The sequence below is a fragment of the Rhipicephalus microplus genome, unplaced genomic scaffold (genome assembly GCF_043290135.1).
Source record: "Rhipicephalus microplus isolate Deutch F79 unplaced genomic scaffold, USDA_Rmic scaffold_13, whole genome shotgun sequence".
NCBI lineage: Eukaryota > Metazoa > Arthropoda > Arachnida > Ixodida > Ixodidae > Rhipicephalus > Rhipicephalus microplus.
The window spans coordinates 34,549,922-34,574,563 of NW_027464586.1; the positions used below are offsets into that span (position 1 = coordinate 34,549,922).

Consider the following 24,642-nt stretch of genomic DNA (forward strand, 5'->3'; position numbering starts at 1 on the left):
CGCGCCATGCAATCCAACATGGCCGGGCGAGGAGGGTCAACCCTCTGAATTCGCATAAGAAAAGATAGTACCGTATTTACTCGCATAATCCTCACACTTTTTTTGGCGGGAAACCGATGCAAAGTTGGGTGGTGAGAGAATTACGCGAGGAAAACTTTCCACGAAAATGTACCGATCGAAAAAGAAAACGAAGTGGCTGCAAATCGAGATTCTCACGCCAGCAACTAACAGCAAGCCTTGAGAAGTACGAATTAAAACTTACCTCAACAATAAAAAGCACAGGTTCAAAAGAAGGCAAGATTTTGAGATACAAAAAGTGCGAGCAAATAGAATTAGAATACCATACGCAAAGCTTGTGGCTGTTGCAGGCATAGTGATAGCGTTCCTCGCTCAATGAAAGCACTCAAAAGATGTGCGTAGGACGTCAGTATTGGGCTGATGGATATTTAACAGAATCGTTCGCAGTTTTCTTCTGAAGAAATAAAGTTTGCCATCAATCCTAGTTTTATACACACACGGCAGGCCCAGCTTGTCTTGGTGGCTTTCAGCTGCCGTCACCAGTAGCGAACACAAAACTCCTAGACTCCGAAGGGCCTTCCGGCGGCCCTTTTGCCGTTGTTTAGTGCATGATCTATCACTTTCAACCTAAACGCAACCGTGTAGCTTCAGTATCGCCCCATAATGTGACACATAATGTGACATAATGTGATTACCGACACAACATATAAAACACGCCCCAACGTGCACTTGCCACTTTGGCTTGGCGTGGATTGGATTGAATCTCTGTGCAATAATAGTATGCTTGATGCTTAAGAGATGGCGCCAGACGGTGCGCTATCATTATCAGTGGTTGTAGCGAGCAGACGACATTATTGCGGCAGTTTTCGGGGGTGGATAATTACTCGAGGAAAAGAAGAAATCGTATTTTTGTGTGGCGATGTGGGGGGTGCGAGGATTATGCGAGTAAATACGGTAAACACGTATGTACACCCCATGCCATATTCACCGGATGAACTTTTGATGTCAAACGAATTATATCGGACCAAAGTATTTTCCAAGCAGTAGGAGTTGCTAAATGTTTGCTACCTTATTTGCTGCCACAGTGCGAAGCGTGGTGGTGTCAGCTTATTGATAGTGCATCAACGATGCCTTGCATAATCCGTTGCATGCTACAGAAATTAGTTCCAACTAGAATTGACATATTAACTGAACGGCACTTCGAGGTAATTGGTACCAAGCGTGCCTGACGAATTTGCCGCAGTAGTAGGCCGCTAGCAGGAAGTGCGCCATTCTGGCTACACAGGACCGAATGTTTCACATGGCGATGATTGGTAAACATATTATGCCATCTTCATTACTTGCGCTGTCAGCAACATGGAGTTGCTCTGTCAACAGAACACAAGCATTTTACTTCCCATTAAGTAGCGCTTGTGTTGCAGTCATGATCAGACTCTAACAGTGCACAATTAACTGCAATCGGGTGTCGCAGGTTCTATCAGCGGGATCGAAGCAAGGATATTGAAAAGAGTACATGCGCATGCTTTTCGCAACATCGAAATTGAAAAAACTTGTCGAACAACAACACTGTTCGGAAGGTACTGGTGAAGTGCTGGAGACGTTAACAGAGAGGCGTTAATCGTTGTCGTAACTGCACGTTTCATTGCTCTAACCATTTGGCTTCGATGGTCGAGCTCGAGCGTGTTGGCGGCATGCAATATTCAGTAATCCACTGTAATGGGACTACATGTAATGCACAAAAAAACTATGCTTTTATTTTTACCTTGCTGAAAGTTTTTATACATGAAGTACAATGTGACTGACGAGCATAAAAAAACAGCAATTCACAAGGGGGCATAAAAGTGCAACTCGCTCCTCGTGAGTTAGTAGCTGATTGTTCATTGTCGCTGTCACTCTTGGTGCGATGACAACCTTCTACGTCTAGTAAAAAATGCTCGTTTTTGCAATGGTTTCTTTGAACGTGACTGCCAAAAACAATCTGAAAAATTCTTATCTGCCACTTGACTTCGACAAAACCATCGCCGCGTCACTCGCCACATTTATCTGGGTGTCGAGAGCATTTTGCTCTGAAACCCATTCTCAATCGAATTGTTTGCAGTGTGCTGCCATCTATCAACAAACGCACAAAAACAAGCAGCGCAGTGCTGGCCATGTTTTCGAGAGCGAATCACGAGCCCATGCGGCTTTCCGCGTTCAATGAATGTTATGGGATTCATGCACTACAAGAGCATTGACGAATTTTATACGCACGTGAAACAAGGCGAGTTTTAGCTACAAAAATTAGACTATAACATTTAAACTACATGGCCACAGAAAATCTCATGAAGCAGATATATGTGTACTCTGTGAGCTATAATCGACAGTGCGAGTTGCCACATTTTTCACTTCACGTAATCTTTACGTCTTGCAAGAAAAAATCAGATTTGTAGTCTCATGGATGATCTAGCTTATTCACTGATGCTCGAAACATTCAAAATGATTAGTGTTCGTTCCTTGCTAACGTATTAAGGCTAGCACCACCCCACAAGGGAGCGTCTGCCTACTGACCATCCTTGAGATTACGCCCCTGAGTTCCTTTTGGGGGCTCAACAGTCTATAGGCATTGTGAATTCCTCGCTTGGAAACAGTCGTGCCCACTCACGTTATGACAAATTAGGCATCAGGCACCACGTTTGTTACTATGGTGACGAGGTTAACATTACCTTGGAAAGAACAAGCAACAATTGGTGTGTGAGGTTCTCCTACGTTGGCAACAACAGCCTATTTTAATGAGGAAGCCATCCAACGTCACCTAGCTAGTTAGGGCTAAATGTGATCAGGCGACCCCGCGAAAATCAAGTTGAAGGTAAGTCTTTTTATTGTACTTTAAATTTTCGAAATCGTATACCTTAGGACTGCGTGGGGTTATCACTGTTGTTCTTGCTGCATTAACTATCATCAAAACATGATGCGATTCGGCATCCGATCGGGCATGCGACCCCACACGGCCCGTACGATAATTCATGAGCCATTAGCGCTCAGGCTCCGCTCACATACGAATCCTCAGCTTGCACGCTCAGAAAACATCATATCCTCCTTATTAAGCAGAAAACAAAGCTCATGCAGTCATGCTTCGCTCTCTAATAACATTGTCAACAAAGCTTCGCCTACATGAACAATAAACATCGATCGTCGCAGCTCACGTTCGTTCATGTGTAGGCCCAACAAAGCCCATGTTCTCGGCAGCGCCACTCACTTTTCAACATGAGCTCATTGTCAAGCACTTATTTTGCACAACACGATAAAAACTTGTACACTTATGTGACTCTTTCAGACGTGCAACTGGTTTTCTCAACAACCTTGATATAAAGAGCAAAGGTGAGAACGAAGCTGGGCAGTTCGCCGAGATGGCCGATGCCTCTGTTTGTTTATCTGTGAAATGGCCTTCTATAACGGTCGATATCTCGTTGGTGGTTCGGCAATGAATGTTGCCTTGCAGAAATGACACACATCAAGCATCACTTATTTATTCAACCATGAGTTTTTTTACGTCAGAAACAGTTTATCTAATGTCTTTCATGCCACGGGCAACGGTGATATCCACAAATTCCAGGGCGATCTGGGCCATCAAAGTGGCGAGGAAGAACCCTGGACGGGCGCCCACCAGCGGCGCCCCTTGTGGTGTTTCTGCGCAGCTAAATTCAGCAAGTTGGATGCTCGTGCGACACGCAAATCGTTGCTGCATGCTGTTAGAACCTGTTGTACGTCTGTAGGATGCGGCTGTTGGAAGAGCCGTACGGCAAATCGCATTTGAATCGGCACCATGTGTCGAGCACTTTAGTCAGTGTGCACTTGAATCGACCCATAAGTAAAAAAATGGGGGGTTGAATAGTGCTAGAGCGCCTCTTTAACCTGCGCCTTCCAAAAATGCCTTTTTTTGTCATATTGATAGCTTGCTCACGCAGATGCATCCCTCCCGCTTCAACAATGATGCGGGTGCGTTCATCTCTGAGCTGGCAGAAAACTAAATGCTATCAAGCACTAGACAACAACCACAGGGATTGCAATATAAAGCCAGAAAACCATCCCTCTTGTTCCAGACGTTGTTTTCATGGTCACGAAGTCGGTCTTATACGTGGAGGCATGTGCCAGCAAATGTGGAACTCACTAAGACTCTCTCAAAAAATATATCTTTGCATCCCTCCGGCTCAGACTCACCAAACTTTGCCTGAGCCAGATTCCCTTGAGCTTATCCTCACGACAATTTTCTTTAAGCAGGCTCACTCGGGCTCAAACACACCAAAATTTTACTCACCCAGACTAGCTGGGACTCGTGGCTCGATCTGAATCTGAGTGAGTTTGAGTGAGTCGACGCAAAAGTGAGTTCGCTGACCTATGCCTGCCAGTCTGTCTGACGTATGTACCTTTTCATAAGAGGGAAAAAACGCAACCTTGTTGAGCTGCGCATGGTGCCAGTACAAAGGTCACAGCCTCACATTTTTGGGAGGGCTCACGCCAGTCTGCACAGCTGTTTTTAAAAAGCTTGTCTGCGTTCCTTCTTTTTTCTTGTGTCATGATTACGTTCAAGGATGTAATTACTGTGTCCTATGGCGCCATCATAAATATTTCACAACCCACATCTGTGCTCAATGCTGTTAACATACTTGGGGTTTCAATTTTCATCTAGTCACTGTTTGGTTCATTTGTAAATGTAAAACTACTGAGCTCGCTATATTGTCACCGCAGTTCTTCCAAGTGATTTCAAGAAGAGCACATAATGGTGGCACACGAAGATGACGCAAGTGCTGAGTTTTATCATTTGTGTATGTTGTGTTGCTTTCCGTGCCCAAGTGTGCACACCTACACATGCAGCAGCTGTGTCTCGGCCTCTTGTGATGTCTTAAACACTTCTATATGTTTCGAATGGCGGAGAGTTGAGATAGTTCGTAGGTATTTATGTGAAAGAAAGTGAATGTGCAAATACGAAAGGCAAGTATTATAATCCATCTAGCTCTGTATTGTGTTTCTTCACGATTCGACCCTGAAATCAAAATTACCTTGTGTGTGGCAAACAAGGAGTTACTCGGATCGCCTTGTTGCCTCCGTCGGAGCAATCTAAGAACCGGCTGCCTTCAAAATTGTAGTTATTGTTAAATTGTTGTCACACAACTCCTCCTTGCAGTACCTTCGGGCCCTGAGATTATGAAAATAATGAATGAATGCATAAATCAATAAAATAAATTCAGGAAACCACATACAGTGACTGCAAAAGCACACAACAACAGAAAAAAAAACAAGACGCAAAAACTTACCTGTGCATAATCTGGAACGCGTTTGGATTTTATTTGTATGTGCGCGCATTCCAGATGTATGAGTGAGAAGTTGCTTCCGAGGTCGGAAGGTGACAAGGGCGAGATGCTTTTCGTGCAGAGAACCTGTGTGGAGGCCGCTTCCACCAGCATCTGCGAGACACATTTGCCCCTCAAGTTGTTCGCTATGTGGACCTCATGGAGTCCTCTATCGCCCAGTCGTTACACAAGGGATTTGAAAAGGAGCACTGGGAAATCAAAGGGTGAGTGCATGGCTTTGCTCAGATGCTCTCAGCAACTTTTACAGCAGAGTGTTGCTGTAGGGGTCACAGATAATACAAAAATGATGATAATCCTGAACCAGCACATGCTGTCTTTGTTCTCGCCTTCTTCCTCTTCTGCATCACTCTGATAGAGGTGAGAGAATCAGTTCGCAGAGAGAATGAGAATATTTCTGCTTCAAGCTGGCGATTATGATGTGAGTGTATTCACCACTCGGCTTCGCAGGCTTTTTTTTTCGTGATATCGATTACACAATGCGTATTCGAGCACACTGGCAGAACAGAGCATAGCCTTGTTTACATTATACAAGGGGGCAAAAAACTGGAATTCTGAAGGTGCGCAAGAGAGATGTGAGGGCTATGAGGAGGGAAAGATGTATTGAAGAACCAGTGCAAAAGCAGAGAGAAAGGAATACGAAGAAGAATGAAAAAGAGTAGCAACAGAGAAAAAGATAGAGACCGACCACATATTGAAGAACAAATGCACAAAAAGAAATAAAAAAACATGGCTCATTCCCCTATATAGAAATCGGTATAACACGAAAGTGAACGTGCCTGTAGAAAGGTAGTTGAGTGTTTATTGTGCATTGTTTCAGCACCATTAAATTGCCAAGTCCCGTGAGGAACGGAAAGCAGCTCAAAACTTGCAGCGCACACCTCAAGCAGGAAGAATGCACAAAATTAGCATGCACAGGACGAGCGCAGACTAACAACTGTCACAGTGCGACACTTAAAGTGCACTGTTCTAGCAGAAAGACGCATGAAAGGAGTGCACAAGTATATACAATTCTTTCTGCCCCGAGTGTCACCCGCGTGCTTCTTTTGTAAACGCGGTCGTGGCAGCGTGCGAAGTGACTTTCGTCTTTTTCCGGATTACGAGCCTGATAAGTGTGCGCCCAATAGAGAGCACGCTTCGCGGAGGCAACGACCTTTAGAGCGTGCCCAACACGAGCCTGTCGTGCCATTTTGCCACTGATAACGATAACGCGCTAAAGTTTCAAAAGTCTGAGGACTGCGAAACAGTGTATGGTGTATATAAATGGCTTGCATTTAGCATTTCAGAAAACGTACACTTTGTGGCATAGTGGTTAGCACCTTGTGCTACGAATCAAGAGGTTCATGCTTTCTGTTTCTTTTTTTCTTTGCAATCTCTTAGTACATATTTTTCAATGTCACTTCCGTGACGGAAGTATGTCAGCGGAGCCGTGGTGGACCCTGGCATATAACAGTTTGGTGCTAAAAAGAGAAACATTAGAAAAATGCAGAAAATAAATTGACGGAGAAATAGCTAGAAAGCTATGAATAAACAAGACATATAAATAGCAGAAAAAAAGCAAGTCTGAAAAATGAATGAAAAGATCAAAATAAAAACTTGTTGTTGGGCGAGTTGGTGAATGCATGACAGGGTTAGTTTAGGGCTACAAAAGATCTACATGTGTGAAAAATGGAGGGCAGACGAGCACTACTAACAACAAGTGACATGGGTGCTGTGAGCGTTACCCCCTCGGAAAAAAAAAAGCATTCCTGGCTTAGGCCGCCAAGACGACCATGAGACCAGCTGACAACTTTGCAAGTGGTGTGACGAACAATAGTCCTGGCCGGGTGCCAGCCGCAAATATTCTCTTACGCCATGCAATACTTGCTTGACCTTTGCAATGTCTCGAACCTGCGAACCGCATAAAATGTCGATGGCACTTGAATACAGTGAAATGTTGGTGTAACAGCCGTGGCAATTTGTTCATTATTTTGAAAGGTAGTTAGTTATAGGGAAAGTTATAAAATTAACCATAAATACTTAATTTCCACTGACCAAAAGGACTTGCCTTTATAACGATGTGTCCTTGAACTCGTTTTTTACGAGAAAAAACAAATGCACACGTGAACACAAAAATGTGCATGCTTAGTTAATGAAGTCTGTGATTCTTTTTTTTTTACGCATGCAGCACAAAGTCCTCCAGCTAATCCACCTTCCTGCCATGCGATTTGGTCGCTTCAACGTTTTTCGCTAGGAAAATGGTGCTTTCGGCATGATATTCATCACATCTGCAACCGTCACGACCTCATAACAGTTTTCAGGTTGGGACGAGGTCGCATCTTTATTTTCAGCGGCATCGTCCTCACCATCATTGCTGCCTTCATTTTGTATAGTCTGAAGGATGTCTTCTGTAGTCAGCTCTACTGTTGTTGTGGTTACTTCATCGCACAGCACATAATTGTCAAATGAGATCGAATCCATGGCCAACAGATTGGTCACCTCACTTCAAAGCTTGCCAGGATTGTCCTCCTCCGCCTGGTCATCGTTGCATGGCTGCCCGGTGTCTTCTGGCTGCTCACTCGTGCACATGAGCCCGGCCTTCCACCAGCGGTTCTCAACAGTTGTTGAAGAGACGCTCCACCGTGCGTTGGTGAGCATTTCCGCCGCCTGTCGTACTTGATGACAGTCAACTGCTGAAATCGCAGGTTGATAAGCACGCGCTGAACAAGGCACTTGTGAAAGTGCACCTTGACACTTCTAATTATTCCCTGATCGAGAGGCTGAAGCACAGATGTGCAATTGGGCGGAAGGAACTCAAGGCACACATTTGTCAGTTGTACGTTTTGTCCTTCCTTTTTCATCTTCTTGTCCACGGTCAAAAGCCACTGCGTAAAGAGCTCTAGAGTCATTCAGGCTTGTTTGTTTGCCCTGTAATCGCATAGAAGGGACACTACATTCTTCATGCAGCACTGTTGTGCAAACCTTCCAAGGACGAGAGGCTTAAGCTTTTCTGTGCCGGTTGCATTGCAACAATACAGAACAGTAACGCCAACCTTCGATTTTTTGCCACCCTAGCACTCTTCCAAAGTGCATCGTCTTGTCCGGCAGAAGTTGGTAGGAGCAGGCCATCTCATTGGCATTGAATATACTGGCCGCACTGTATGAATCCATGATTTCCCTAAACTTCTATTCCCGCTACGTGGACGCTGCCGCTTCGTGTGCTGTCTTCTCTTCACCGGACACAGTCGGCCAGGTGATTGCATTATGCTGGCAAAAACAGTGAAGCCAACTAGAAAATGGTTCAAAGTTTGTTACATTCAAAATTGCAGCAGACTGTGGCGCCTTCTCCTGAGTCAGTGGGCTGGGCACGTTCTGGGCTCTTATGTTTTTAAACCTTGTGAGCACCGCACTAATGGTAATGGCACACTGGTGTCTCTTATACCCATTTGTCTCTTACATCAGTGTCTTTTATAAAGGGGTTCAACTGTGCACCTATTTGTTTATTTCGAATATTTCGAAAAGCAATATAAATTCTAATCAAAGTGATTTTGAGCACACTACTATTTATTCGAATATTCGTACAAGCCTAGTTTTGTACTGTCATAAATACTGCAATACTTGAAAGCTCTATGAGGCCTATGTGGTTAAGAAAACACGGAGATGTGTCAGCGATCTGTCAGTGGTGCTTGCAGACTGTGAAATTAAATATCTATCCTCTAGATTGCGACTCATTGTTTGAAGCATTCACATGAGTGTATTCGGCAAATGAGTTTATGCTGTCTTTTTTATCCTCAGTGCATATGTGTCCTCTTCTAATGAATAAAATTTTAGTTGCGAGCCCGCACATGCTTTTACTTTTTCTGTTGTCCTTGTACAGCTTATAATGTAAGTCGCGAATAAGTGGCACTATAAGTAGTCCCACACTACAGTGGAATCTCGGTATAAAGAACTTCAGGGGGCTGTGGCAGTTTGTTCGTTATTTTGAAAGGTCATTATAGTGAAAGACAAACTACTAACTACAAAATACTAACTGTGAATACTTATTTTTCACCGACTAAAATGACTTGCCTTAACAACGGTGGGTCCTTGAACTCGTTTTTCATGAAAAAAAACAAATCACAAGGAAACACTAAAAAATGCACATTTACTTTAAAGAAGTCTGCAATTTTCTTTTTGACGTGTGCAACACAAACTTTGCAGCGCAAAGGCCTCCAGCTCATCCACCTTCCTGTGGTGTGATTCAATTCTTTGTTCACAACAGCCTTCCGATTGCCGAAGAATATCCACATTCTCGCTTGGCAAAAATTTCTTCCGCTTGTTCGTCGCAAGCAGAGATGAACTCATTTGTAGCAGCAACGTCGTGCGAACACCAACTTGCTTTGCGGACACGATAAGTAATCACCGAAAAGAGATGAACATGACTGACAAACAACGCCTCCTAGAGCACATATAGAAATGACAAAGAAAGAAAAACCCGATGCGTCGCGGCTGTCATCGTATCTTCCGGAAAAAAAAAAGTGAAAAAATAGAAAATTTCTCGCATTTCAATTTCTGCTCCCTCACCGTCTCATGTTTTTCGCACCCATGCTTCCTGCTTCGCAACTCCCACTCTGCCTCGCTGACCTTGCCCTCCCTTGTTGCCCTCCTTCTCGCTTATGCGCTTGTAAACCAGCATCGGGGCTTCAACAAAAAGAAAGAAAAAAGTCGCTATTTAATTTTTTTTCTTCCGCACTTTCACGCGTCTTCCGAGAAGCAAGGCGTCTGTTTGTAATGTCGTCTGCTTGCATACTGCTCCGGTGGTCGCGACGGATTTCAGAACATGAGTTCATAGCACTGAGGCATTATTAATATTAGAGGGAACTTAGTTAACGCTTGTTATTCTGAAAAGTTTGGTATTCTAAAGTACATAGTATTGAAATAATTTTACATTAAAACTATTATCAGTCGGCGTGGGATTTTTTAAAAGTTTGTTAATCTGAAAAGTTCGTTAATGTGGGCTTCTTTCTACCGAGATTTCACTGTATAACCAAAACAACGTTTTGTATAGGCTGGCTTTGCACAAAACGTGTTAAGCATACAGCCTTGCGTGTTTGAGCATCGGGGCATGCAATGTGAGGTGCTTACCAACATTAAAATTTCTGAATGTTCAAAAGTTAACGTAGGAAGACCCACATAGCAAACAAAATAAATGTGTGTAAAAAAAATTAAGAAGAGAGAAAGCACCATCACAGAAATTCGTCTTTCAGACAGCCTCGATTATACGCATTTCACTGAAACTATGCAAACCATGGCAGAAACTTTATGTGCCAAACGGTACCAACGTTCGATATCACAGGCACTCAGTCCGATTTCAAGACGATGCAATTGAATTGCAAACTCATATATGCCATATGTTGCAATGTTAACACATGCCACATATGGCATTGTCCTTATTAATCATAGGTATCCCTTCCTTCCGAGTGCAGCTGCCACAATGAGCTTTTTTTTATTCCATACCAAACCCAACATTAATAACCTGCTACTGAAAAGCAACCAATGCTGAGTAGGCATAACCTGCCGTTCGGCATGTTGTCGCGAAAAGTTTGTCCAAGACAACATCGAAGTTTGGGCATTGCAAATATCGCACTCAAGCTGCTCAAGCACTGAACCAAAAGCAGTGCACGTGATACGAAGGCTGCGTTTGCCACCGAGAGATTGGCGACAAGAAAAGCCCACCAGGCTTACCTTACTTTCGCGCGTATAACCCGCACCAAAAACCCAAAAATTTCAGTGGCAAAGTGGAGGTGCGGATGATACGCGGGGTATTTTCTATAGTGCTGCTTCACAACAATGCATGTTGTGCTGTGAAGCTCCTTAAAAGTTAAGCGAAGGCTACGGAGGCGGTTTCTGCAAATTCGTGTTTCTCCGCAAGTAGCACGGCAGCTTGCGGCTGATTTTGGCTTCGCTTGCTTGCATCGTAGAAGCGTTTAAAAAAACATTTGGGGAGAGACAATTAGATTGTTCAGTGTAAAATCTCACTGTCACACCACGCCCCGCCGCGGTGGTCTAGTGGCTGAGGTACTCGTCTGCTGACCCGCAGGTCGCGGGTTCAAATCCCGGCTGCTGCTGCTGCGGCTGCATTTCCGATGGAGGCAGAAATGTCGTAGGCCCGTGTGCTCAGATTTGGGTGCACGTTAAAAAACCCCAGGTGGTCAAAATTTCTGGAGCCCTCCACTACGGCATCTTTCATAATCATATGGTGGTTTTGGGACGTTAAACCCCACAAATCAATCAGCTGTCACACCACAAGTATATTTTTTGGACGTTCGTGGCCGCTCAGTGACCCTCCACATGTCCCTACGTCACAAATGCCATGTTTACTTTTGGAAAGGGCTTGCTGAAAAGGTGGTGCTGTCTAAGAAAGTTCCGTAATAAATAAAGTAAGTTCCATAATAAATAAAGCAGTATTTATTTCAGCAAGGCAAATGAGATGTTATAGTGCCTATACAGATATTATCAGTACATTAATGTATTTTTGACGCGGTAGCAGGCATGCATTTCGGTTCTGTTGTTTCCAGAGTGCTGTCACAGTGTACTAGAAAGGGTAGTGCTGTCAAGTTGTCGCCGAGTGTGAGCGCTCTTTACCTCGCTGATACCGCTAGTTCTCCAGATCTCGACCCATTCGCCAAGCCTAAGTCGATCTGTTCTCTCACCATGAGTAGCGTACGGCGGCAGGCCTTCATGGCACTGCAAAAGCTTAAGATCATCGCCGTCGCCGTGGAATTTGGAAATCGCGTAGCGGGAAGACGGCACGATGTGGACGAGTCCTGCGTGCGACTGTGGAGAAAGAAGAAAGAGAGCCTACAAGCCGCGCACCGCGACCGTAGGTCATTTCGTGACCCCAAGACCGGTGCCTACCCTGAGCTGGAGGCGGAGCTAGTAAAGTTCATCGAAGATGTGAGAAGCAGGGGTCACGCCGTATCGACCGAGATGGCCCAAGTGGAAGCGCGGCGACTTTCGAGGGAGCTAGGCCTACCTCACGAGTTCCGTGCGAGCCGCGGATGGCTGCACCACTTTATGAAGCGGCAAGGGCTCTCCATCAGACGGCGGACTACAATATGTCAACGCTTGCCGGCTTCTTATGAGGAGAAGCTGCTCAAGTACCAGAGATGTGTAATTGGCCTGCGAAAGCAGCACAATTACATTTTCTCGCAAATCGGCAATGCGGATGAAACTCCTGTTTATTTTGAAATGCCGTTGGACACAACGATTGAGAAGACGGGCAGCAGTTTGGTGAGCTTGCTGACCGGCGGGAACACGAAAGTGCGCATCACAGTCTTGCTTTGTGCGCTCGCCGACAGCACGCAACTGCGACCGTACGTCATCTTGAAAAGGAAAACTCTACCAAAGGTTCATTTGCCTGCCGGTGTAGTGGTGCACGCACACGAGAACGCGTGGATGAACAGTGACTTGTTCGTAGACTGGATCAAGACGGTATGGGAGAAGAGGCCCGGTGCGATGCTCGCAAAGAGGTCCATGCTCGTTCTTGACTCGTTCTGCGGCCACACAACTAAGGAAGTGAAGGACCGCCTTTCACGCAACGGCACCGACTTAGTTGTTATACCCGGTGGAATGACGACAATGTTGCAGCCTCTAGATGTGTCGCTTAACAAGCCCTTCAAAGCGCATGTCAAGCGCTATTACGCTGAGTGGATGGCCGAAGGCTGCTACGATTTGACGCCGACAGAACGAGTCCAAAGGCTTGATATTGCCCTATTCTGCAAGTGGATTGTTGAGGCATGGAAGGCCATTCCAGGTGAGATGGTGCGAAAAAGTTTCAAGAAATGCTGCATCACAAACAACATGGATGGAAACGAAGATGACCTTGTGCATAATAGTGAGGACTGCGGCTCAAGTGATAGCTCTAGCGAGAGCAGCGACAGTGAGTGAATTGTGACTGGCCTTGCAGACAGCGTATTCTGCTTGCTAAATGAAGCTTTTTCTGTCTACATATGTGCTATGTTGCTTGAGCAGTAGCTTTTGTGCAGCCTTTTCTGTATATCAACTGTGCGGGCAATATGCGAGGATTTTTTTTTCTTTCTCGGTGAGCTGAAAGTGGGGGTGCAGATAATATGCAGGGACGGGTTATACGCGCAAAAATACGGTATGCACTGGCAGCAAAAACAAAAGTTCATGGCAAAAAACCATAGATTTTAAAAATGAGAATGCAATCGCACGCACCATGCGAAGTGCGCACTTTTGGTAAGCAGCTGGAGCCACGTTAATGGCAGTACATAGCTTTTCTTCGTTCATCTAGGCATTCTAAAGAAGATAGCTTTTTCATCTGATTACTCAAAAATTGTGAAAAGTGGCATAAGTGTTGCATGCATTCAGTGTTCATTGTTCAAAACTTGTCACCACAAAATGCAACTGAGCTTCGCAAAGCAGGTTTCACGATTTAACGAAGCAGGTTATCCTGAATGGGTTATCACAAGGGCCTGCAAAAATGTGGCAAAGAAAATAAAGAGTGTGCAGAAGGAAACAGGAGTTAGTCGTTCCACAACTATAAATAATATAGCCGTGATTTTTTATGTGCATAGGTTGTCGCATGAGCTTAAAAACGTGGGCAGTAGATACAAAGTTAATGTTGTTTTCAGCGTTGGCCAGAAATTGCGGCAAGTTTGTCCAACTGTGCAAATTAAATTAAACGAAGAAAATTGCGACAAGAGGAACGAATGCCTAGTAAAACATACGAGTAAATTCATTGAGTGTCGAACCAATGTAGTATACAATATACCATGTTCTTGCAACAAGGTTAACATTGGGCAAACTAGTCGATGTGGGAATATAAAAGTCCAGGAGCATGCGCATAATGTAAAAAATGGCACAGGTTCTCATTTGGCCATTCATTGTCACCGAAATGGGTGTAATCCTTATTTTGAGAAGAGTGAAGTTTTGCGTTGCCACAGAGACCAACTGTCCCAAGAAATCATGGAAGCTTTTTATTTGTCACTGGAAGGTGATAATTGCATCAGCCAGCCTTCCATGACACTATCAGGTGCAGGAGTTTCATATCTCATAGATAGCTTGCACGTTTCATCAGACACATAGCAATTTAGAGTTTTGTCACTTTGAGCTTGCGCGATGGTTTTTTTCTGATCTTTGCTTTGCTTTTTTCAAATGTCATATATTCCGCTTCTTTTAGGAATAAACTTTAGTTGCGAGGCAGCGCTGCAGTTTGACTTTTGTTTTCCGTCTCTGTTTTCGTCACGCTAACGTTCGTTTGAAATGGAAGTGCACCAACCCGCCCAATGGTCCCCTCTTATGTTTCAAATTGTTTGTTCATTACTTTGTCAGACCTAGGTGCCCCTCTAAAAATGCAACTCTGTTTGTATGTTGGGGCTCGATCATATGCCTATAGGGCCTCCATGTGGATTTCAGCACTCGTAGTTGTAAAACGACTTATTCAGGAAACGCAACAGTATGACTTGCCTCTGTTTGAAATAAGTTACTTAGCGCAGATTGTATTTTGCGGCCTCATGTTGCACAGCCACGATGTTGAATAATTGGGATTCTTTCTTGGCTTTTTTTTCTCGTCACACGGAACTTATTTTTCGTGTGGTGTTTGGGCAAACTCGCATTGGTGGTGGATTCGTGTTCTCATCTGTGCCTGTTCACTGCCTGCTTCTTGGTGTGCAATTCTTGCTTTGCTTGCTACACAGTCGTCAGTGTCTCGCGCATGAACTTGTCTGCTATTCTCGTTACGGCAGAAGCACGGCTTAACCCTGCACTGCAGCTAAGTTCTAAATGCAACTGCATTTCAAGTTTTTTGTAATGTAGGCTTGTAGAAACCGTGTTTTAGATAGAGCGGTGGCCCTGCTGCTTCCTTGGGTTGCTCCCACTCATCTGTCGAGCCGTGTCTTGCCATTGCGGCATCCTTTCTGCTTGGCCATCTTTATGACTTCTGGTGGTGTCCAAGATGGAAGCTGTTCCCTCGTGACGGTCTGCGCAAAGAAGAATGAAATGCAAGAAAGTACATGACACTACTTAGCCCTATTAGCTGCATTACTTAAGGAGGAAAGAAGTGCAAATTTTATGGGCTTGGCTTTTTCTTTGTTAGACACAATATTACGGGAACTAATGTATAATAATGCCAAGAATAGTATAGGGGATGTCATTAGTAGTAAATATAATGTGAATGCAAAGGAAGAAGTGGATAGAAACTTAGCTTGCCATCTGCATGGACCGAGCCTGCTACCTTCGAATAACGGCTTCAGTCCCGCGGTGTCCCCCCCCCCCCCCCCATACACTTCATGAGATATAAATGTGTATTTAGACGCGACCAGTGCTAACTGATGCTTCCGCGTTTTATTGTGAGCACCTTCAAGCATCTCAGTTGTTTTTGATTACATTGTATCAGGTATCTTCTATCTTCTATCATGATGAGTAAAAAATATATTGAGCGCAAAGAAAGGATGAGCAGACGCAGGCTCTCATGTCTTGTCGTGCTTTTTGTGCTCAACTCTATTCTATGATGTGTGAGTTGTTTTGAGTGCATCAGGGTTGCATTTATTTGTGTTTGGGCTTGCAGCAATGGTTGCCCATCATCTGAGGAGTTGTTCTGGAAGCTGGACGCTCTGCAGTGTTTCATTCGAGACTTACACTGGCCCGACGAGGTGTTTGCCAAGCACCTTGAGCAGCGGCTAAAGCTCATGGCCTGCGACATGGTGGAGTCTTGTGTTACTAGGTGAGTCGTGATTATAAGGGCATGAAGCAACACACATAGTTATTCACATCGCATCGCTGCTAGAACACATAGATGACACCTGAACACTTTCAGGCTTGGTGCAGTTGCTCGCAAGTGTTTGTACAGTCAACATGGCTAAAAAGGGTAAAATTTGGGCAGTACATCAGTGGCAAAGCAGTGGTAGCATATCGTCACTCCTAAAAGTTTTAGTGCCTGCACTACTTTCTCCTCATCAGTGTATATCATTTCTGATAAAATTTGGAGCTGTTATTCCTTCAGCTAACGTCACCAGATGAAAAATTCGAAGCACGGGTGCCTCGTGATGAACCTGATATGTGCCTGGCTGCACATTTCAGGTTCACCTACCTGCACAAGTACTTTGAGAAGCGAAGCTGTTCTTAGTCAAGGGTCTAGAGGGCGTTGCAAATGGGCTTCTACTCATTACTGTAATACTCCTCCTGCTTCATGCACGCCACCAGCGTCACTGCTTCATCAGTGTCCGCCAAGTAAACATCTGGTGCAATAGAGTGGAAGTAGGCATTTATTCGACAGTTCTTCGTCATTGCCATTGTTCTTCGTCTTCTTTTTTGTGTGTCCATGCACGGGCTCGCGATTTTGTGCACTAAAGAAATAATCAACATTCTCCACCCCCCAAAAAGGCGCGTAGTTCCAGTCTTCTAAGACAGTGAAAGCTCAATGGGGTAGAGATGCTGGACAGCTCTTCGTATGACAGATCCGTTGGCTAGCTTCACTGAACAGGCTCTGACTATCCCATTCCGTCCTTGGTGTAGCTCTATGATCCTTCCCGTCCTCCAAAGTTGCCGCGGTGCTTTATCTTCAATGATGAGCACTAGTTCCCCTTCTTTAAGATGGTTCGAATCTTGAGCTTGAATACTGGCATGGTGCGCAGTACCGAGGCTCAGCAGATACTCTTTTCTCCATCTTCTCCAAAAGTGTTCAATTAACTGTGCGCAATGCATCCATCTTCTTATAAGTGAGGCTTTCGAGCTTGCAAGGTTGACTTCTTGGTGGTTGTAAGGAATACTAGTCATTGTTTTACCAGTCAAGAAATGGGCCGGTGTCAGTACTTCGATTTCTTCTGTTGACAACGATATGTGAAGGGCCTCGAATTTACCACGGCTTCTACCTCGTATAGCACTGTGGTCAGCTCTTCAGACGTGAGCCTTTGCTGGCCAAGAATCTTCCGTAGAGTAGACTTCACTGTCCTGACCATTCTTTCCCAGAAGCCTCCCCACCATGCCTTTTCTGCAATGAACTTCCATTCGAGCCTTCTTTGAGAGCAATATTCTTAAAATTTAGTGTTGAATAACAGAGTTGATAAGGATGTGATTTGCTTCGAAGTGTTCTTGGAGGTTTGTGCATTGTCCCTAATTATAGCAGCCGGCAAGGAGGTGAACCTACGAAAAGCCAGCATGAAACTGTCAGCTGATACATCCGAGATCAACTCTAGGTGTATAGTTCTTGTGATCACGCACGTGAACAAAGCTATGTAACTTTTAAAAAATGAATTGACGTTTTTCACGTTCAGCAGACCGGCAAAATCTATTCCCACAGTTTAAAAAGGATCGGAACGACACACTCTTTCTTGTGGTAACGGTGCTACAGAGGCACTCACTGGTTTGGCTCTGTACTTTGCACGTAAGTTGCATCCCCCAATAACTTTCTTCATGAACTGTCGGCCTCGGGGTATCCAAAAGTTTTCTCTAATTTCAGTTGGCGTGTCTTGTACACTTTCATAAGGAATGCGCCGATGACATTCACGAACGAGAAGCTTAGTGAAGTCATGATGCAGAGGCAAAAGAACAAGATGTTTCACCATTTCAGTTTTCTAGTGCTAGTTGTAGCCTGCCTCTTATACGCGGTCGTCTTTCTGCATCCAGGAAAGGATGGAGTGTCTTGACACTGGAACATGGATTTAACAATTTCCCTTTGCCAAGTTTGTTAATCTCTTGCAAGTATACTTCTTCCTGCGTTACCTTAATCCAATAGTATTCAGCCTTATTCATGTCCTTGTCTGTTATGCTTGATGATTTCTCCCGATGGCGCGGGTTCCTACAACTCTCAATGAATATAAAGACCTATGCTGTGATTCGCGGGACTTGTGTAAGACTGGAGTATCTTCCCAGGTCCAATATTGGAGAAAACGTCTTCACATGTAGAACTTGCACGACGCTCGGATCGCAGAAGTCTGTTTCTCCACCCGGCGCATTCAGTGTGTTCGTTGGCTATGCTTCTTCCACCTCTCTTAACCATGATGGACCCTGCCACCATAGTTGGTCGCAGCTCAGTGATTGCGACGATCTGCACCATGTGAGATTATCTGTGGGGCTATCATTCCCAGGACGCTATCGATTTTTGTCAAAGCTACATTGAATTTCTGACACCCTGTTGCCTACAAGCTGTTGCCGTTGCGATGGCGCTCCTCGGATCCAATGTAGGGCGAAGGTAGAATCGGTCCAGGAGGTCACGTTTATATTCTGTTGAAATGACTTGAGGGTCTTAATAAGGGACGTTGCCAGTTTAGTTGCAAGCACCACACCAAGGAGTTCGAGTCTGGACAGCATAACTGTCTGTAAAGGTGCAACCCTTGATTTGGCCATGAGAAGGGCCGTAGCGACACCTTTTTTCTATCCAACATATCTGAAATAAGCGTAGGCTTCATAAGCTTTCTGACTGGCATCACAAAATAGGTGTAGTTGTGCAGTTCCATCTCCTGTCAAAGCATCCACCCAACGGTTGACGGTCGTCTCATGAATATGTGTTAATTCCGAGCACCAGTTACTTCGTCGTATATCAAGATCTTGTGGTAGCTCATCATCCTAATCAACGTTCCTTTTCCATAGTTCTTGAAAAAGTATCTCAGCTTGGATCATGAAAAGTGCTATCACCCTCATAGGCTCGAATATTCTTGATATCGTCTATAACACAGACCTCTTGCACGGCTTTCTTTCTGTCCGCAAATATCTAAGTGCTGACTTTGAAGCAACTGTCATAACATCTGTGGATGGGTTCCATATAAGGCCTAGCACTTTGACGGAGCCCGAAGAAATGTCAAGTTCTTCGGTCTCAGAAAACAGTTGACGTAGAGCCATCGAGTTTGACACCCATTTCCCTAGGCGCATACCTGCAGACTTCATCAAGAGGTGGGCTTCTCTGTTAATTTGTTGTGCTTCTTTCTCTGTTCTAGCTCTGATGAGAAGATCGTCTATGTAGAAAGATTCAGTTACTTTCTTGGCTGTGGACTGTAGTTTGCCCTTTACAGACATCAGGTGTTGTCGCAAAATGGCATTCAAAAGAAAGGGACTCGCTGCAGTCCCGAAGGGAACTCTGGTCATCCTCTATTCTTCTATTTCAGGTTCTAGATTCTCTGTAGTTGGAATGTCTTTGAACCAGAGGAACCGCAGAGCGTCTCGGTCTTCTTTTCTGATGCTGATCTGTAGAAAGGCTTTTTCTATATCGGCCGTCAAAACGATTGGATTCACCCTGAACCGTATGAGAAGAGCCCCCATGTCAGTCAGCAGATTGGGTCCTTTTTCTAAGCAGTCGTTCAGTGAAGAATAGTTAGGTCGATGTGCTGACGCATCGAAGACCACACGTACTCTTGTAGTCGTAGATTCACTTCGGACGACGGCATGATGCGGCATGTAATAAATCCTAGATGATACCTTGTAACTTTCGTCAGGCTCTGTGGACGCCCGTTCAGCGTGTCCTATCTTCATATAATTGGTTATAGTCGATACACATTCCACTGCGAAATCTCAATTTCGCTTCAATTTTTTTTTCCGAGCGATAACAATCTTTTTAAAGCTTCCGCTCGATTACTGTCAAGTTTTGTGCTTTCGTCTTTCCATGGGAGACTGACCTCATAGCGACCATCTACAAATGAGAGTCTTCTCTGAAACTCTTCCAGGACTGATATGCATTGCGCTTGGCTATGCTGTCATCGTCTGGTAGGATTCCAATGCTCTCAAAATCTCGGAACTTTCGTAGAACCTTGTCAGTCGCTTCAGTCGAAGTGTTCACCCTTAGTACCTTAACTGGGCTGACTAAGTTGATCAATGTATTAAAAAAAAGTGGTCCTTGAACATCCATCCAAAGGTAGAACCAAGGGAGACAAAGTCGCTGTTAGCAGAGTAACGCTGACTCTCTCCAGTCAGAAACTTCCACAAGTGATCCGCGCCAAGTAAGAAACTTACTCCGGGTACAGCGGTCATTCCAGGTGAAAATAGCTTATCAGTAGTTGGGCACCCACTGTCTTCTATCTCCCTTATGAATTCATGGTGCACTGGTACCTGAACTGCGTCATCGCAAATGAATGGAATTTTTATAGCTTGGATGAAGTGCTCCAGATTGTCGTAATGATTACGCAGACGAAGTTCTACGACGCCGTGCAGCCTTGAAAACGATCCTGTCTGTGCAAAGGTGTTGAGACTCAGGCTTATTTTACCTAGCTCTTTCAACCCGAGAGTCTTCTTAACATCTTCAAGTATAAATGTGCGTTGGCTGCCACTGTCTGCTATTCCTCCGATGTAGCATAACGCACTATCGGAAGGTTTGCAGCAAAACTTCTGTGCCTATACTTGTGTTGAACTTGTATAAAGGCTGTTCATTGTGACAATACTTGGGTCTTGTAAGTTCAGCCTTCTTGGGCTTCCATGTCGGGTCACACATTGCAGAGACATGTCTTCCTTTGCATTTTCCGCATTGTATTTTTCGGCGGCAGGTTTTGGCGTGGTGACCTTCCATGGTGCAACGAAAGCAGCACTTTTTGGCCGTGAGCTTCTTCAGCTTTGCCTCCCTGCTTATCTTGCCGGTACACTTTTCAGTAATGTGGTTCAATGAACTGCTAAAGATGCACACCTTGTTATCTATTTTCGAGGACGCGCATAGAGCTGCTGTTGTTGTTGGCTGAAACGAGGAAGCATTTTTCACTCCATGTCGGGTGTATCTCTTTTCCATACTTTTATTGCTTCTGCTTTGCTCATGACTTTCTACGTCTACTTCAAGGTACTTGAGTAGATCTTGCAAGTCATCGTCTGCGCAAATGTCCCGGCTGCTTTCACGTGCCTCGTTACAAGATGATGTACTCCTGGCCATATACCGGTGGTATTCAACAACGATGTCTGTTGGCAGGGCTCTGAGTAATATGTGGATCATCATAGTCGCGCAAGTAGAAGAACTAACGTCGAGGCCTTTCAGTCCATGTATGTGACACTGGACAAAATCGTACAAGGTCCTTAACCCCTGGACATCATTGGAGCGTGTGACATTCGGTAGTTCTCGTAAGCGTCGCAGGTGCTCCTGAACGATGAGACGCTGGTCCCCAAAACAGCTTTTGAGGATGTCAACGGCATCATCATAACACTCTTCAGTCGCTCTAAGGCCTTCAGTCGCGGTTGCCGCTATACCACTCAGTAGGTTTCTTAAGTAATGACACTTCTTTCCCTTCGTGAGCCCATCATTCTGGTGAACCGATGCCTTAAATTGTCCCCAGAATCCAGGCCACTTGCAAATTACTCCGGAGAATGCTTGTAACTCAAACGCTGGTAGCCTTATGGATCGTTGGGCACATGTCTCGTCCCACTGCTGAACCATAGGCGTTGCTATCAGTGGCGCGGAGATAGACGGAGACCGATAAAGTTGCAGTTGCACCTGTCTAGCCTTTGATTCTCCGAGCGTTCTTCTGGCAGCATCTTGATACCTCATGACTGCTTCCAATTCCGCAGCGAATTCATCGTCGGTGACGTACTCCTCTACCAGCTCATTCAACTCGTCTGATTCCGCGTTGTTTGCTTCCAGTCGTTCAACTAGGGACGCTATGGAACCGATGTTGTCGCTTTTGGAAACCCTCTTAGCTTCGTTGATGAGGCGCGTATTCTTCTGTCGACGCGACGTGCACTTTATTTTTTTAGGCGGTTCATTGTCTCTGTTGCGGTACTGATTTTTGGTGGTCACCTTCTCATTCGTAGCGTGGAACTAGCGTTCACTTGCATAGGTGGGGCTACTAGGAATCACAGTTTCTGCCTGGCTTTCTGTTGCACAGGTGAACGTGTCGGCATATCTTTCACTGGCGGCATTCGGCAAAGTCCTCCGCTTGCTTTCCGAAAAGCTTTCTTCCAGTGGGGGGTTCCTGGCGCGAACTCCCGAAGGGGTTTCGGCACCACTTGTAAAATAAACCACACCAGTTGAGGATTAAAGAATATATTTGCGGCACAGATTAATTACTGTCATAGTGTTCCTGGCGAACGCTATCGTTGTTCTTCGTCTTCTTTTTTGTGTGTCCATGCACAGGCTCGCGCTTTTGCGCACTATAGAAATAATCAACAGGGCCCCTGACTGTGAAAGTTTTGTGTGTGACTTTCTTACAGCAATTTGCAGCTATTGCATCTGGTATTCCGAAAATTGAATCGCACATGCTCAGACGCATCGAATAATTATTGCTAGCGTCGTCAATTCAGAATGATTTTGCATCAGTTGGAAAAGCCTACTGCGCTTAAGACTGCGTGAGCTCAAGCAAGGCCGCCTAGATTAGCCGGCGGCACACCACCAGCTAATCTAGGAGGCTATGTGCTAGACATCGAGGATGCTGAACCCATCGTTTTAAAATCCTAGGATGCGCATGTGGTGAAAAATGAAACGATGCGAGTGCTTTGAGCATGTCTCCCTAAAAAAAATTGCCTGCGTATCTGCGTGCTTCCCTGCAAACGAAGAGAAAGAATGAAACGTTTATTAGACGTTCTGCGTGGAAATATCGAGAGTGCTGCGTGAGATTTGGCACCATCTGGCAACAATGTGAAATGTAGTAAACACCCGCTTTTTCATTCGTAGCGTCGCATAGTCAGGGTGCTGTAGTAAGCACTGCGGTTTAGAATTACATATATATACATTTTATAAATAAGAGACACACTACCTAATACTTACGTGTTGATGTTGTGCCTTAAATATTGACGCGCGTATGTGCCAATGGCGGCGACAACGAAGCAGCCCGGGTGTCCTTGGCCGAGGGCAGAAATGAAGAAGTCGTTGCAGTCTTTGTCCTGTGATCGATAAAGCGTATTTGTTCGAGGTGCTTTGTTGTGTGCTCGTCAATCCCTCGTCGTCACACTGGTGGAGGTGCTGGGTAGTATTCATGCTTGGCACCTCTTCACGAACCCGACATTCGAGCCCGGAATCGCTACCACGCGTCGACACAGCAGTCCACCGTTTTAGTCGCCGTCTGCTAGGCCTGGCTCCCGAGCTCAATCTCTTGCGAGAAACTGCCAGCAATCACTTGCCTCCTTCACCCACCATAGCTACTGCAGCTCCAGTGCACATGACACTACCGAATCCCATGATTCCTGATTGTTTTCATGGCGATCGAGACTTATGAAGACGCTCAAGACTGGCTGGACCAGTTTGAACGCTGTGCGAAGTACAAATAGTGGGCCACCCACAAATCAAGTTCGCGAATGTGTACTTCTACCTGAAAGACAACGCCCACACGTGGTACATCAACAGGGAAAGAAGCTTTGCTACGTGGGACGGCTTCCACAACCAGCTGGTTGACACCTTTACCAGTCTCGACAGAAAGGAGAATGTGCAACGCCTTTTGGAAGTTCGAATTCAAAAACCAAATGAGAGTGTTGCTATGTTCGCCGAGGACAAGACCCGTCTTTTCGGCAGAGCAGATCCCGAGATGCCGGAAGACAGGAAGCTGCGGTATCTAATGCGAGGCGTGAAGGAGCAACTGTTTGCTGGGCTTGTGAGAAATCCACCAACCACAGTAGCTGAGTTCACGAAAGGAGCCACAGCTATTGAACGGGCCCTACAGCAACGGTACCGCCAGCAGAATCCGGTCAACTTTTGAGTGAGTAGTCCTGTTACGGCTGTGGCGAGCCTCTCTGACAACGACAGGCCTCTGCGGGAAGTCATCCGGCAGATTTTGAGGGAGGAGCTTCGGCAGCTTGGTTTAATTCCAGCAACCGAACCGACACCGGCATTGTCTTTTGTCGCCGATGTTGTCCGGAATGAAGTCTGTCAGGCTCTCTCTCTTCATCTGGCTATAATGATGTGCGACGGCATCTTGCTTATGCTGATGCAGTCTAACGCCCCGCCATCGCGCCTTCGGCACAGCGGACTCCAATGACTGGACCACCGCCAACCCTGCAAACAACGCCGACGACTTTCCCAGCGCCGACGACTTTCCCAACCTCGTCGATTTCTCCAACAAGACGAATGCCATATAGCCAACATGTGAACCTCACAACATGGCCCAGTAGTGAGTCCCCGCCTACCTACCAGCGTCGGAAAACCAATTTATGGCGTACCGCTGACCGTCGACCGGTATGCTTTCATTGTGGTGAAGCTGGGCAGGTTTACAGAGTTTGCCGTTATTGCGACGCTCAGTACTCGAAATTTCCTCGCTACCCTAATTACGTTACAACGATGATTGACGCATGTACAACGACACTCCAGTGAATACACCGCCGCAGAATCCAGTAATGCCCAGATCACGTTCTCCATCTCCTGCGTGGGCCAGTTCACCTAATTGTCGCAGTTTTGCCGACGTCACCA

The 24,642-nt window shown here is 45.4% G+C and overlaps 1 protein-coding gene across 1 annotated transcript in view; it reads left to right on the top strand.

Moving 5' to 3' along the window:
- Window positions 1-24,642, top strand: part of Cadps (calcium-dependent secretion activator 1) — a 721,673-nt gene that overhangs the window by 447,121 nt on the left and 249,910 nt on the right. The window contains exons 23-24 of the mRNA XM_075882731.1: window positions 5,428-5,569; window positions 15,913-16,068. Coding sequence (XP_075738846.1) covers window positions 5,428-5,569; window positions 15,913-16,068 — 298 coding nt within the window. The remainder of the gene's footprint in view (window positions 1-5,427; window positions 5,570-15,912; window positions 16,069-24,642) is intronic.